The sequence below is a fragment of the Ursus arctos genome, unplaced genomic scaffold, assembly GCF_023065955.2.
Source record: "Ursus arctos isolate Adak ecotype North America unplaced genomic scaffold, UrsArc2.0 scaffold_4, whole genome shotgun sequence".
NCBI lineage: Eukaryota > Metazoa > Chordata > Mammalia > Carnivora > Ursidae > Ursus > Ursus arctos.
This window is the reverse complement of record NW_026623056.1, coordinates 39,970,715-39,987,359: the sequence shown is the minus strand read 5'-3', so window position 1 is coordinate 39,987,359 and position 16,645 is coordinate 39,970,715. Positions and strand designations below refer to the sequence as shown.

The 16,645-nt window shown below is 42.0% G+C and overlaps 1 protein-coding gene across 25 annotated transcripts in view; it reads left to right on the top strand.

Annotated features, from left to right (window-relative positions):
• The window catches only part of PHLDB2 (pleckstrin homology like domain family B member 2), a 209,545-nt gene that overhangs the window by 133,826 nt on the left and 59,074 nt on the right, over window positions 1-16,645 (top strand). For all 25 annotated transcript variants that reach the window (XM_048215211.2, XM_057306819.1, XM_048215208.2 and 22 more), the window contains one exon: window positions 12,107-12,469. In XM_048215211.2, the coding sequence (XP_048071168.1) occupies window positions 12,107-12,469 (363 nt within the window). The remainder of the gene's footprint in view (window positions 1-12,106; window positions 12,470-16,645) is intronic.

The window sequence follows — 16,645 nt, the reverse complement described above, 5'->3', positions numbered from 1 at the left end:
GGTCAATGGGGTCTACCTCAGAAATATAATGGGAGCTGTAAGTGTGAGCCATATATGCGATTTAAAATTTCCTTATGTTCAGAAAACTTTTTGAGGGGCGCCTGGGTGGCTCAGTCAGCTAAGCATCTGCCTTCAGCTCAGGTCATGATCCTGGAGTCCTGGGATCCAGCCCTGCATCGGGCTCCCTGCTCAGTGGAGAGCCTGCTTCTCCCTCTGCCCCTCCCCCACACTCATGCATGTGCTCTCTCTTGCTCTTTCTCCATCTCTAATAAATAAATAAAATCTTTAAAAAAAAAAAGAAAACTTCTTAAAATGGTGAAATTAATTATGCTGTATTAGCACAAGCTTAGAATGGTGATGCTATCTGCTGCCTAAAAAACTGTCCATTCTGTACGCAGACTTCTTTCATTTCTAATAAAATAAGAGTAAATCTGTAAGTAGTGAGTACTATGAAGAAGACTACTGTCTATGGTTAGATCCCTTTGGGTCATCAGAAAATAAACTACAGACGTTCTCCTTGTGTATTTTAAGTGGCAGATTGTTGACATATATGTAGTTGTCCAGTAAATAGGGAAGGAATTAATCATTAGCAGATTAAGAGTGCCCACCGTCCTCAGTTAACTCAGAATAAAACTATTATCACATCTTTTTCTTCTCCTTCAACTGGGTCACTAGGCTCGTGAGAGAGTAATGGGAAGGGAAAAAATAGCATTAGCAATAAGCTAGTGACTCCACATTGGAGGAACACTGAGCCAAAGTCTCCGTATTATTCTTTGTGACAACAGTCTGTGACTGTCGCTATTAAAAGCAGGTTTGTCTACACTGGAGAGCCACCCCCAGGTTCCTGTTACAGTGGCAGTACAAGCAAGTGCCTCTTGATGGTGCCACACATTTAAAGATTCCTGCTCAGAATTGACGGATGTGTCCTGTGAATCTTCACACAGTGTAGCGTTCTGGGCTAAACCCCAAAATACAGGAAGCACCTTAGACTAAGAGGGGGCTGCCATGTCCGCTATGGAGAGAGTCTCATTCTTTGCTTAAGGTGATAAATCCATGTGGGAAGGCTCATGACGAAATAAGAAATAAAGCTCAGAAGTGCAATTCACAGAAAAATGTACAAACAAGATGAAAATTGAAAATATAGCATTTCAATACAGACAGGGTAATGTGGGATGAGTAGCGATTCTTCATAGAAAAATGATCCCCATATTGGTTGTTAAATTATCTAAATTAAAAGCCATTTATTTATCGACCTTTAAAAAAATTTTCATCCACTAATGATGGTCTAGTGACTGTGCTGGCTCATTGTAATGCAAATTTTTCTTGCCTGGTTCTAAAAAAGCTTATGGGAATATCTGCTCTGGGGAATACTTCGAAAGTTTATGATTAGTTTTTCAAAAAAAAAAAATATAGAACACGTATTACAATAGAAACACATCACTTTTTCATTGGAAGGATTTTGTTAGCCATTTCAATGTGCAGATTAAGATCTACTAGAAGTCACTTGAAGGAAAGTTAATCTCTTCATTTTGAGGTAATTGTAAATTTACATGCAATTATAAGAAATAATCCAGAGAGATCCTTTGTACCCATTACCAATTTCCTCCAGTGCTAACATCTTGTAAAACGATAGTTGTAATATCACAACCAGTATATTGACATTGATACAGTCAAGATACAGAGTAGGGAGATCACCCCAGGGGTCCCTCCTGCAGGCCTTTGATAGCGCCTCCCACTTTCCTCCTCCTCCCAGCAAATCCTTAACCCCTGGCATCCGCTCTTCTGTTCTCCAGAACTATAATTTTATTATTATAGGAATGTTACATACATGTGATCATTTAGTTTGAGTTTGGCTCCTCTCCCCATAATTCTTTGGAGATTGAGCCAGGTAGTTGCATGTTGTTGCCTTTTCTCCAGCTCCAAATCTGGGATATATGAGGTACGGGAAATCTCAGGAACTCATTTCTGGGTCCCTACGTGCCCAGTTGATCTGCTGTCTTTTCCCCATCTTTTGGTCTTCTTATGTTTGTTTTATATATAATGTGTCCAGGGTTCTTAGTTATACTCAGTGGGGGGAATAGAGAAAAATACCTCTACTCCACCTTCCCAGAAGCAGAAGTCAGGGAGATTAGTTTTTTAAAGTTCAGAACAGCCAAGAACTTTGCTCTGGTGAAGTCTAATTGACCTCAAGGGGGAAATCTGTATGTGGGGGCATGTTCTGTTGAAGAATTTTGGTTTGGAAAAATTGATGTTTTTCATTCAAAATTGCTAAGACCATATCCCAGTTCTGGGATTGTAATTTGGATTTTGAGAAAAGGCAATTTTAATAAAATGCTAAAGTAGAAAAAAGGAATAAGTTTCTCAGACATGTATTATTCTTTCATTTTGATTATAGAATAAGAGAGCCAGAATATTGAAAGTCTGTCTTTCCCATTAGATCATGAAGACCAAGGCCTAAATCATGGTAGGCAAAGATTACAATTTTAAAAGTTGTTCTGGGAGAAAGGAAAATGTAGTTACTTTCTTGACATCTCAAATAGGGAAAGAAGACTTGTCACTGTTTATTTTGCATTTTTAAAAAAGATTTTATTTATGAGAGAGAGAACAAGAGAATACAAGCCAGGAAGAGAGGCAGAGGGAGAAGTGAGAAGCAGGCTCCCTGCTTAGCAAGGAGCCCGATGCAGGGCTCGATCCCAGGACCCTGGGATCATGACCTGAGCTGAAGGCAGATGCTTAACCGACTGAGCCACCCAGGAGCCCCATTATTTTGCATTTCTCTATATAAAACTGTAGCATGCTTTTTAAAATTTTAGCACTCAGGATTTTCCATGTGATATGTCTCTCATAAATAGTTGCAGTTACAGAACTTGCAGTTGATGTGTGATAGTCCACCCGTTTTGGGTTTTGGGGTTTTTTTTTACATGTTAGACTTTCCTACTTTTTTGCTCTACCAACTTTTTTGCGCATAAAGAGAGTTCTTTATTTTTTTTAGGATAGATTTTTCCAATGTGGAGATTTAGTTGTGGATTGAACAAAATAAAATATTATATAAAATTCTAAAAGTATTTCAGTGGATTGCATTTTACAAACCATGATATACTTCAGGAGAAAGAAACAAAGAGATCCCCTGGAACTTGGCTAAGCCAAGGTGCAAATGCAAATGAACGAGAGTATATTGGACTTTTGTTGTGTTCTCTTTAATGGTGTGGAGCAATAGCACTAATTTTTTTAACAGAAGGGGCCTAGGCACCTTGTAGATTTTCTTCTGACAACACTGTCCACGTAAAAGGAAAAATAATTGGCATACTTCTTCAGACACTATATGGAAATTATGATTACACTGATTACATAAATTTCTTTATAGCCAGTGCTTTTCAGTCTGTAGGGAGAAGTGCATGACCTTCCCCCTTCAGTTATCTGAGCCGAGGCAACAATGCTATGGGGTCATTCATAATCAGCATTTTCTTTGAAGCGATACCTATTAATATTTTAAGAATAGTTCGCCTCAACCTTAATATATTATGAAAGTAAAGCTTTTCATCACTCGTGTGTCTTGCCAGTTGGTTTTAAATGGCAAAATGATGTAAAAAGGCATCAGGAAAAGGACTAAAATACAGCAGATCTGAGTTAGATAGTCATTGCAGTGAGAGATTCACTCAGTCTGCCTTACAAAGGCAAGAAATAAGTGGAGGTGAGAAAAGCGAGTTGAAGAAAACATTCCTGGTCTAAAAAGTAATAAAAATAAACGTTACCTCAGTATATGTATGTATTATATATAATTTATATAATTATATTACGTATTTCATATTACTGAATTATGAGATATGTTCATAATCAAATCTATTTGGTAAACGTATTTATAACTTAAAATAGTATATACTAATTTTCTACATATATTGATTTCTTAATGACAAGCTCCTAAAATAGGAACACAAATAGCAATAGGGGCAAGTAGCTTTAAGGGAGATGTTGACACACTAGTGAGTAATAGTAATTTAAAAAAAATAATAATCTGGAGTGTGAGGGGTTGGTTTATGAAATGAAATTAAAAGAACTGAGTTTCTTTGTCTCAGTCTGAGCAAAGACAGGATATGATGAGTTCCTCAGGTATTTGAATGATGCGTGTACTCATAGGGCAGGAACACTGATGATCTCGGGAGTGTAAGGTGGAGCCAGCCACAGGCATTGTGAAACAGAAATCTGGGTTTTATGTCAAGGATGAAGTGTGTGCATTGGAGAGGAGCATGGATTTTTTGGAGGGTAGTTCTTTCTAGAAGTTACTCCACTGGACTTAATGTGCTATGGGGAATGTATGTTGCTCTGTAATCGCAGAGCTAGAGGGACCAAAGGGCAGTGAGAGACTGATAAGAGTTCCTTTTCCCTGGGTTACTATGGCAACTGGGCAGTGCTGTGTTGCCAGAAGCTCAGGCATGTGATTCACCCCGGGGAGGGAATTTTGGGCAGTGGAGGCCTTTTCTCTCTTTCCAGACGGGCCAAAGAACCCCATAGTTCTGTGAAGTTTTCAGGGAGACATTTGGCTGCATACCGTATTTGTCCTATATTGCCTTTCCCTGAGAACAATTGGGTTTGGCTCTTAGGTTTGCTTGTTAACTAGTACAGTAGTCCCCCCTTATCTGCACTTTGCTTTCCCTGGTTTCAGTTACTCACCATCAACCTCGGTCTAGAAGCAGGTGATCCTTCTTCTGACCTACCATGAGGAGGTCAAGAGTGGCCTAACGCTAGGTCACAGTGCCTCTGTCATTCACCTCACTTCCATCTCATCATGTAAGCATTTTATCGTCTCACTTCCTCATAAGTAAGGTGGGTACAGTACAATAAGGTACTTTGAGAGAGAGAGAGAGACCACATCCATTCTCTGATCGCAGTATATTGTTATACTGTTCTATTTTTTGGTTATTGTTGTTAACCTCTTACTGTGCCTACTTTATGCATTAAACTTTATCATAGGTATGTACGCAGAGAAAAAAACCCATAGTGTATATAGGATTTAGTACTCTCTATAGTCTCAGGTACGCGCCGAGGGTCTTGGAACATATCCCCCTCGTGTAAGCGGGGACTCCTGTAGTAATGATGGCTCTCCAGGCCCCACAAGACAGCTATCAATTTCACTTCCAGCTTTTTATGGAAACCATGTCTCATCATTGGTAACAAACACTGAGCACCTGCCTTGTGACCGCCACCAACTTAGACCTTATAGTAAAACGTTCTCACACACACTCCTTTATTGATTCCTCCCAAGAACCCTAGGGCAGGCACCGATCTTATCGTCTCTTTTACAGACCAGGTCATAGAAACTCAAAAGGCTGAACCTGATAAGAACTTCTATGTTATAGGTCTGGTACGTGCCAGAACTTCAAATCCAAATCTTTGTTCTTTCCACTTAATCAAACTTAGACACAGATTCTGCTCTGAAAGCCCAGTGGTTCTGTGGGAGAGAGAAGTCAATTTACCCACACATCCTTACAATACGCGGTTACAGAGAGAAGCGCCGAGCTTTCTTTACAGAGTCCTGATATCTTTATATCAAGGGCTTCTCCCTTCTGCTCACTTCACTTGTAATTTTCCTGGAGAAGTGGGAGGTGGCCCTTCTCTTACAAAGTGTCTAGTCTGCACAAAGGTAGGATACCCTGTTCTAGATTGCAAAGGGCTGGGAATGATGGGAAGTGAAATGTTGAGCTTTGGCGACTTCTTTGAGATTGGGAATGTGTGGAGGTGTGAAGGGAAGGAAGGAAGGAAGTGGAACAGTAAATCTACTGAGTCATCTGATGAGGCTCATTTATTGTTTGGGGCGGGGGAGAAGGAGGGGACTCGAGTACATTTGCAGACAGAAGCGAAGGATTCAAGAGAGGGAGTAAGTGTGTAGGGGAGGGAAAATCGGTGAAACAAAACCATAAGGACAATGGGAGGGAATATGGATGCAGTGAGGCAGGCAGAGGGCTTCAGCTCGGGAAGACCGAGGGACTCTCCTTAGACACCTGTGCTAACACGTATATTGTTTCCTGTGTCCGAGAAGCGTGTGTGTGTGTGTGTGTGTGTGTGTGTGTGTGTGTGTGTTTGCATTTTAAATCCTCACGACACCCTATGAGATAGATGTTCTAGTAATTCTTTGCTTTATGCATGAGGACCTAAGACTCACAGAAGCTAATTGACTTGCCCAGGGCCTCACAAGTGGCTCCGGAAACAGCATTCAGACTGAAGCAGTCAGGCTCCAGAGTTCCTGCTCTTATAGCCACTATCGTACCCTGAAGAAAGGAGGACCAGATATATAAAAAGAGGTAGAGGAGGGAAGTTTAGGGCATTGAGCATCATGGCCTTGATCTCCCTAGGCAGTGTGCTTGTGTATTAGGGTGTATTGACTGTATTTGAGAAACGGGTACTGAAGAATCACTGAGCGGTGAGCAGTGTCCTAGGTGTCTGCATATGCCTCGCGCTCCCTTGGCATCGGGTTATCCGTGATCATGGAGCCCGAAAAGCTGTAGATGATACAAAATCCTAATAGTAATCTGCACATAGTCAATGCTTGTTGATCAGTTCGTAGCTGTCTCATTGTTCAGTCACTCCTCAGATGACGTGTGCTTGCCTCCAGGACAGATACATCACACAAAGCCATTGCTCTTTCATTTGTCAAATGGGCCTCTTTCCGGAGCAATCCTCTGATGGGGCACACGTGCACATGCTTTTTAAACAACGGCAGAATAAAGCACTTCCCTGACCACAAGTCTGAAGGTAAACTTCCCAGGTAGACTATGAGATAAAATGTTCTTAGCTAGACATTAAACTGACATTTATGAAAATAATTTGTGAAACCAAAAAAAATACAAAGTCCTTCCTTGTATATACAGTTTCTTAGATCAGTTGTCTTAAACTGATGAAAATAATCCTAGGGCAATGTTTGGATAAACGTGAAGGCCAGTTACAAGGTTAAAGGGCACGGTCTCCACATAAGACCGTCATCTCTTCTGCCATCAAGCACAAGTTCAGAGAATTCCCGGGAACCACCCACAGGTTCACGAATTCACTAGAAAGATTTACAGAACCCACTGAAAGCCGTTATAGTCAGGATCATTGTTTATTACAGGAAAGGCTAACATCAAGCTCAGCCAAGAGAAGAGAAGCAGAGGGCAGAGTCCGGAGGTCCCACATGCGAAGCCCCCACTGTCCTCTCCCTGTGGGGCCAGGGTGCGATATGCTACCTCCGTTGGTGTGTGACAGTACCCATGGAGTGCTGGCAGCCAGGGAACACCTCCTGAGCGTCAGTGTCCAGGGTTTTCACCGGGACGTCATCATGTAGGTATGATGGATTGTCCACTTGGTTGATCTCATCTCCAGGTTGACTGACATCACATGACTCCCAGGCCGCCACACAAAAATCACATGGTTGTATTTCTGGAGTGGCCAGCCCTCACCCTGAGATTGATTATCAGGAGTGTCCCACTTTGTCCTAAACAAAGACAATCCTACCAGATATGACAGAGATTACCTTCCAGAAGCCAACAGTCCCACAGTGAAGGCCAGACCTCCCTTTGGGCAAAGCCGAATTCTTTATTACACAGTAAATAAAAGAGCTGCCTTTAGTAGGATCTTTGAGGCTCTTGTCTTCAACTTTTGGGCCTATTACCTGCTTGAAATTAAGCAAGGCTTATCAATCATATTGGGCTTCTGTGGAGAAAACAAAAGAAAAAAATTATCTCAGGCTTAAAACAGCATCGGTGTCTTTCTCCTTCACTCTCCATGGCCAGCATGGGTTGAATAAGGCCTCTGCTCCATATTTCCTTGCTCAGGGTCAAGACTCAGGGAGCCAGCACCATCTGGAGTGTCAGTCTGCAATGGCAAAGCAAGACACGCGATGGATCATGTGTCAGCCGTCCAGGCAGAAGGGACATACATTTCTTCTCACACTTCATTGGCCAGTGCAAGTTTGACAGTCATATCTAGTTTAGGGGTAGGAAATTGAAAAACTGGTTTACCCTGTCTCCAGAAAGACATGAACTGATCATCATAGCCCTAGTTACTACCCCAAGGGATTTATCTCTAAAAGCAAATAGACTCACATGAAAGACTTTTAACCATTGCTTCTGTTTGTCCTCCTCATTGTCTTACCTCAATGAGACACCGGGATTTGCTCATGGAATCCTGGAAATTCTGCTTAACGTGCTGTCAACTGCATCTCATTCTGCCATCCACTTTTACACCAGCGTCTCTGACTCTTGCTGATTTTTTATTTAGGGTTATTGGGATCTCTGAAGTCCTGGTATACAGAGAGAGAAAGTTGACCCGCTCCTCTGCATGTACCTCGCCCCTCTTCCTCCAAAGAACCCCATCTTCCTAGCCACACAGCAGTTGCTGATACCCCAAGCATACTCTATGCCTTTGCTTACATAGTTCCTTTATAGACATGCGCAGCCCACCCCACTGGCCAACAGGCCACACAGACTCCTCTTTATCCCAGGATCTCAACTCGAATGTGTCTATCTGTAATTTTGTCAACTACTTCCTTATATGTGAACCCATTGATTTTCTGGAAATCTGTCAGCACCCTTTTCTTTGATTGATTGACTCTTTGTGCCTTCCGCTAAAGATGTGAGGGTAGAAATGCTGTCTTTTTCCGTTTCTGTGTCTCCAGCACAGTAATGGCCTGAGAGTAACGTAACCGATCTTTGATGAACTGGCGATTATGGAGATATTGAATCTCTAGGGTTGGCAGGAGAGAGAAGTAAGGTCATACTTAGCAGTTACAGCAGGTCCTCTTGCGAAAATATATCTTCTCTCAACTACATTATTTCTAGCATTAAAAGTTGGCCCTTTCTTTTATATAATGAGTGACCCCACAGAGTTAATTATAAGCCAAGGAGTTTAACAAAGATTTCAATTGCGCTTGGGTATTGGCAACTGGTTTTCTATGTAATTCCTTTCTGCGCTACTTCCAGTCCTGTGGCCTAGATTGGCTGCTGTTGGTCACCAGGGGATGGATGGGGCTGGGAGATGGCTGAGGTCCCTGACCGAGAGCTGCAGAGAGGCACTGCCAGACACATTCCTCGGAAGAAGAAGGAAAGCTCTGAGGTCAAAACACACTCAGTCTGCAGTTTTTTGTTTTTTTGTTTTTTTTAGTTGCTGAGGGAAAGAACTGCACACCATTTTCTTCAGGTATATATTTTCAGATCCTGTGTCCCCTTCAAAGCTTTCTTTGATATATGTGGTATATGGAGAGGAGGAAAGGGAAAATAGATAGGGAGATTTTAAAAAGTATTTAAAATAGTTTAATTCAAATGACCTACTTTTCAAGCCCATAGCATCAATGTTTCATGCCATTTAGATGCATAGGCCGTGCACTGGTGGCCTTTTCAAAAGAATGCACTGCGGAACACAGGGAGAGGTGGGCAGGAATTGGAGATCTTCAGGAGGGTGGCCCGCCCAACTTGGCAGGTCACCAGGTGACGTGCCAGATGAAATTGGGTTTTCGGTGGGGGGCCGTTCATCTCAGTTTGCCAGTCCCAGTTGGTGCTTGACGTGCCAGCATAATTATTCATAGTGCCCTGTTGGGTTCTCAAAGGTGTGGAATGGGCCCCAGAGTGGAGAATACTGGAGTGATGGATGGGAAGGGACAAGACTCCACAGTGAAGAGGCTCAGGGAAGAATTATTTTATGAGAGTACGTTCTGTACAGGGTTTTCCTTAAAAGGCTGCATATAGTACTTTCTGAAATGCCTTGCAGACTTTCCTCTGACGCACTTCTCGACATCAGTTTATTTTTCTTTGGTGCAGCTTTTATGGGGCCAGCGTGTCTCAGCACAGCCTGGATTTCTTTGAGACTCACGGGCGGCAGTGCTGCATGCGTGTGTGTGTGTGTGAGATTCAAGCCTGGACAGATTGGCTGTGAATGGGGTGATAAGAATAGAGAGCAGCACATACCAGTAGACCACACTTCCTGTGCACAAGCCTTTGAATACTGCGTTTCACTGTCTGAAATAGCATTCATCTTCAGGCTGGGATCATTTATTCCCCGTGGAATTAAGCAAGAGCCTGGCAGCAGAAGAAACTATTTTGGGAAAGAGATGTGGGAGGAATTTTGCTATGTATTACAGGCAAGGCAGAAGTGCCTTCCGTGGTTCTGAGGACCACACAGTTCCCTGAAGCCCTGGTAAGTGGGAATTGACAACTTTCAGATAATCCCACATGTAATTCATGTCCAGGCTAATGTATACATACTGCAATCTGTAACGGTCAGTAAAGACCGAGTTTAGATGCTTCAACGTAAGTCCCCTAAATGGCAGAAAGAGAACTTCCCTTGGAGGTTAGCATTAGCTCTCATGCAGATGCTGTCGAGAAGGGTAAAATATAGTGTCTTGTTCCTGTCCCCCTCCTTAAATATGCCCTTGCAGGTGGTTTTTGCATATTCCCATGTAAACTTTCCTCCATCATTGGAGAAGCTTAAAATAAAGCAGTGAATGCTGTGCCCCCCCCCACTCCCTCCCCGTAAAGCCGAGGTGGGTCGGGCTTGGCAGCTGGCCGCAGCGGCAGAAATAAATAAGCCCCGGGGCTCCTGGATGGACAGGGTGCAGAGCGCGTGGGATGAGGTTGTGCAGCTCTGAGTGCCTGCCGTGGGACGGGGCCATGAGGACGGAGCTGCAGCTGGAGGCCAGACGTTCAGGCAGTGAACGGGAGGTGGGGGCTTGCAGGAGCCAGCCTGATAGAGCTTCTGATCAAGCGATTGCATTTGCAGGGGCGAAGGGGGCCTTCTTTAGAGGACAGAGAAGAGTCAGATACAACTTCAATGGCTTCTATCTGGTTATTTAATTAGTGTATTTAATGGAAACTAGGGCATTATGTTGGTCTGTTTCTATTTAACTTTGCTGTTGGATAGTCAGTCCTTCAACTAGTAAAGAGCTGACTGCCTTCAGAGTTTTGTCTTTACAAATTAGCCGCAATTAGAAATTGAAAACAGCAGCCCAGTGCTACTTAAAAATGTTCTACTTTGTGACTGATAACCAGTTTGGACAATGTTTTTCTATGGAAGACTTTTGAATTTTTTTTCAATGTGGTAGATGTAATCACAACAGATTTTTTTTGTTGTTAATTTATTATTTTTCTTTTCACTTTGGCCTTGGAATTAATGTGAGAGGCAGAGATGTTAAGGTTCCTCACCCCAAACAGTGCTGTCGAAGCTTATGATAAACATTTCAGAAATTATATACTATTGTTCACAAATATATAGTGAATTTACTTAAAGTCAAAACCATAAATATACACTTGTTTTGTATGGGGAGCTTGGCGAAGTGTCAGTGAGTAATACCATTATAGACCTCAATGGCCTATATATTGTTTTTTTTTTTTTTAAGCAAATGAACTATCATTTTTGTTTTCCAGTTAAATGAGTCAAAATGATCTCAGAATCTGAAATACATTGCTGTCTTTCTATCTGGACATGACATGAAAAGTTTTTCATTTTTATGCTACATTTCTACTTCTTTATAACTTTAATTACTCATGAGAGATTGATGGAAAAGACCTTTATCCTGTGACAAGACATAAGAAAATATTGAAAATTTTGAGGCATGTCAAAAAATATTGAAAAAATTCAAGAAAAAGTTTCTTTTACATTAGAAGATTCTTTACATAGTATTTTTCTCTTTTGTGCATCTATTTCTCTAGGATGCTAGAGAATCAACTTTAAGCGCAAGTGTTAAGTCAATAGTGATGAAAGAGCTAGATGTGTTGGAGGCAGAGAGGTAGAGAAGGAAGGGGGAGTAAAGATTTTTTAAAAAGAAGATTGGGGAAAAAAACTTTGAAGTGTTCAGAGAACTAATAAATCAAGACAAGGCTTACATGGCAGGATCAGCACTGGGACATCCAAGGAGAGGGTACAGCCTGGAATTGAGTTTGGGAAGAAAATCAGGCACTTTTCACGTGGGTTTCCTCTGGATCCTTAAATGCATCCATCCAGAATGATGGAAACTCATCATCAGTCCACTGTCTGCGGGTTTACCTGTGGGATGAAATTGCAAGCGGTCCCAGCCTCTTCAGTCTTTTTCTTTGTGATTGTCTGCATTCTCACAAACTCTCTGACCTTCCCCTCTTCTGTGCTGTAGGAGAGACAGCGCCTGGAGACCATCCTCAGTCTCTGTGCCGAGTACACAAAGCCCGACAGCCGCTTGTCCACGGGCACCACCGTGGCCGACGTGCAGAAGATCAATAAGGAGCTCGAGAAGCTGCAGCTGTCCGACGAGGAGTCTGTGTTTGAAGAAGCCGTGGTGAGCCCTGACTCCAGGTACAGGTGCCACCCGAAAGGCTCTCTCCAGGATGTGGACTCGGCGGGCTTCGGGAGCGGCGGGCAGAGCAGTGCCGGCTTCCTTTCCCCCAGGAGCATCAGGAACGACGACCTGCTCAGGGACCTCACGTCTGCCTTTCTGAAAACTCCCAGCGAGTCTGCTTATCTTAGTATCCTTCCCAAGGTAAAGGCGACAGAGCAAAAAGACCAGGATTTAGGGCCTGGGGCTCTGCATCTGCATTGCCCAGAGACTAGAGGTCTTATCGTACTTGTGTTCCAGAATGTGTTCGATGAAGCTTCAGAGGTAATTAGCTAAACGAGGTGCAGCAAATTAGGGAGTTTCCTATAAAGTAACAAATTTGCACCATAAAAAATGTAGCAGTATAGAAAACCTCCAAAGAAGGAAGTTTCTCTTTTCTTTGCCCCCTCCCAGTGGTACCCCTGAGAAATAAACACGAAGTGTCTTACTTGCCTTCTTCACACACCTGTGCATATATGGCCACGTGTTATAGGCATAGACGCGCAGATGCAAGCATACGGTGTTCTGCTCTTTTTCTTTTCCTCACTGAATGTCTTGCACATCTTTCCACTTAGTATGTACAGCACTGCTTCATTCTTTTTAACAGCTGACTAGTATTCTATTGTTCGGTAATGCTATTTAAATTGTTTCTAGTTTTTTTACTAATGAAATCTATATGCAGCGAATATTGCGCAAATGTATCTGCAAGATCCCTTACTAAAGTGGGAATTGCTGGATCAAAGAGTTCGTATATTATTCATTTTAACCAATATTTCCAAATTATACTCTCGAAAGACTGCGTATTTCCAGGTGACCCTTCCACCAACAGTTGATGAGCATGCCTTGTTCTCCATACACTTGCCAAGGCTGTGCATTTTCAAAATTTTTCAATATGCTAAGTTAATTGGTGTCTAATTCGCTTGTCTTTAATTGTGCATAAAGTTGGACATCTTTTCATATTTTTAGTTGTGAATTTGTGTTTTGACCCCTTTGTTCATGTTCCTTACCCATTTTTAAAAAATTTTCTTATCTTGTTTTTACTAAATAGTAAGAACTATTTGTAAGGAAATTAGTCTTTTACGTGGCTGTATATTGATTTCAAAATGGCTTCCAAATTTTAGGATTTCTTAAAGGGAATTAGAGGAAAATCTTTTGGTGTTAGTTTTTTTCACACAGGTTAAGAATCTTTCTCTTTTTTTGAGAGAGAGAGAGAGAGCGCGCATGTGCAAACTCGCAAGTGTTTATGACGAGAGAGCAGAGGGAGAGAGAGCAAGAGAATCTTAAGCAGGCTCCATGCCCAGCACAAAGCCCAACCCAGGGCTCTATCCCACGACGCTGAGATCATGACCTGAGCCAAAATCAAGAGTCAGACGCTTAACTGACTAGCTACCCAAGTGCCCCAAGAATCTTTTTTCTATGAAATGAAAATAAATTCTCCTACCTCTTTTCTAGAAAGGATTTAAGAGAGCCACAAGAAGATATAAGTTTTATTGGAATAAAATTAACACAACAAATATAGTAATTAAGAGGAAAAAAGAGATGCCATAATCACAAGAATTTATTTATTTAAATAAACAGGATTAATTAAGTAAGTACCTTTGACCATTAAGTTCAATTCCGAGATTCTTGGCAATTATGGCCAAAGAATCGAAAACAAAAAAAATATATCAGCTAAATGTTTTGTAAGAGAGGGACACAAACTGATTAAGAGAAAGACCTTATCTGTGCTACATTCTGGAGGGAGTTGACCACCTGGAGTACTATTCGGGAGGGGTTTGTGTGTTTGACTTTTTTACTCAGTGTTCCTCGTCAGGAGTCCGTGTCTACCTTCTGTTCTCCCATCATCAGCATCAGGACTCGGAAATGTTCAGGGCTTCTTTCTCCTAATGACCACAGTGACCTTACTCATTCTCGGTGGAGAGGACGTCTGAATAGGACATCTGTCTCTATTGCCAGAAAGTTGCAACTATTAGAAACTAGGGCGGGGGGTGGAATCAGATGTTGGTTGTGTTCAGGCAAAGTAAATGACCCACCGTTTGAAAATTGAGCTGTGTTCCTCAGCCCTTAGGCTTCCTTTGAAGTCCTTGACTTCCCTTTCATTTAAAATCCTTTCCCATTTCTTCCATCATGGACAGCTGCCAGAGTTTTGTTAGAACAGTGAGCTGTGTGTCTGTCTCTCACACCATCTTTTGGGAGACAGGTTTCCTCCTGAAGAGGGCTGGGACAAGAGAGCTGCTGGTGTGTAAATGGGCAGCTCGTGGCAGATGTTTTTAATTGCCCAAATATGCCTTTTGTGGAAAGGGAGGCCTCTGAAGCCGAAAGCAGCCTCCGTTGTGGCAAGACATAGAAGACTGCATCCTTTAGAGACAGGAAATATCAAAGGCGCCTCTGGTTACCACGCAGCAGCCTAGGCAGAGAGCGAGAGAGGGGATGAATTCCAAGGACGGAGGTTTGCATTTATGACTTTCTGGAGACAGATATATGTTACCCCAGGACGGCAGATAGAAGAATGTTTTATTAAGTCCTGACCATTTGTTTTCGATGGTTTGCTTCTTAGTAATCTGATCACTAAATTATTGACTTAGCAAAGGACAGTGTGTGTTATTAATCGATCTAAGCATCAATGGAGAAGAGAGGAGTGTGACCAACACTCTAAGCTGATTTAAGGAAACAAAGATTTTAATGATATTTAGGAAACCTGAGATTTACCGTTCTCTAACTTGTTTTAGCTAACACTTAAAGATACAGATGACCTTAGAAATATGCTAATTTTATTTTATATTTTAAGGATTTACTTATTTGAGAGAGAGAGAGTGAGAACACAGAGGGAGGGACAGAGGGAGAGGGAGAGAGAGAATCTCAAGCGGACTCCCTGCCGAGCGCGGAGCCTGGCGCGGGGCTCCATCTCACAACCTGGAGATCACAACCTGAGCCAAAACCGAGTCAGACGCTTAACCGATTGAGCCATCCAGGCGCCCCAGAATATGCTCACTTAAATTGGCTTTTGGGAACCTGTCTTCTGCCACCTGAGGTGAAAGCTGAGAGTAGCTCGCTCTTCTTTCTTTCTTCCTGTAGTGTTAGGATTTAAGTGACACACACTGTGTGTGTTTTGTGTACAGCCTTGTGAAACTGACTTACAAATATTGTGAAATGATTGCCATGCTTAGTTTAGCTAACATCTATCACCTCATATTTTTATTTGGGGGAAACAAATGTTCTTTTCCTTGAGAACTTTTTCCCTCTTCTTGAGTAATCATTCTGTCTACGGTGGACAGCTCTCACACTTGCAACTTCCTCTGGTTGCAAGGAGTTTCTAAGAAGAGATTTGGGGGGGGGGAAGCAGGTACGAAGTATTTCATTCCTCCCCCCCTTTCTCTGTGGAGATCAGGTTACTTCAAAGATGGCATATTTGGGGATGCTCGTACGTGTATAAACAATACTCTCGTGCCATTCCATCACAAACCATTCCGAGTTTCAGGATGCCTTTTGAAGGTTTTGCTCCTTATAAATAACCAAAAAGAACAACATTTCCTAGATAGCATTGATTGTTATAAACAGCCTCTCATATGGTCTGTTATCCAGATGCCTATTGTGGTCAATGGTTTAGAAACTCTGAGTTAGACATTAATCATAGTCACTGTCACCTTTCTTCACCCTCCCTTTGCTTAGAAAGTTTATGGTTTTGCAGATTGTGTAGCTTTTGTTTGCTCTTAATGCTTGACTTCCACCAGTGAGAGAGATATTTTTAAACCATGTTGGCAGTTGAAACCTAATATGAAATATTGACCCAACAGGATACTGGCCTTCTTGGGCCTTTCCTGCTAGGATTACACGTCAGGGATTCGGGAATGCCATTCCCTGTTACAGGCCTTCCTCACGCCCTAAAACAGGCACCTGAATATTAGACAATGAGATTCATTGTGATAAAAAGGTCAGCAGTTGTTTTATTCATTGGCAAGATACTGCATTTAAGATGGCAATTAAAAGTCTAAATGTCAAAGCTCGGAAGGCCTGTGTAGCTTTGCTAATCACCCTGGGATACTGTGACATCTCAGTTGTTTAATCTCCTTCGGGGCAGTGGAGTAGGGTAAAGAACAAAGAATATGAATAAAGACTGCCACATGCTAGCTCTCTTCTTGAACTTATTTTCAAGATCATTGAATAAATTAAATGAACTTCATGTGGCATACTAAATGTTAATGATTTCTTTGGTTAATATGAATATTCTTGGCACTGACTGATGAATAAGCTTCAATAATTTACTTTTCGAGGCTGCTGTGTTCAATGTCCAATTGTGGAATTGTTTCATGGCTGACTTACTAATGCAAGGAAATTACTTCT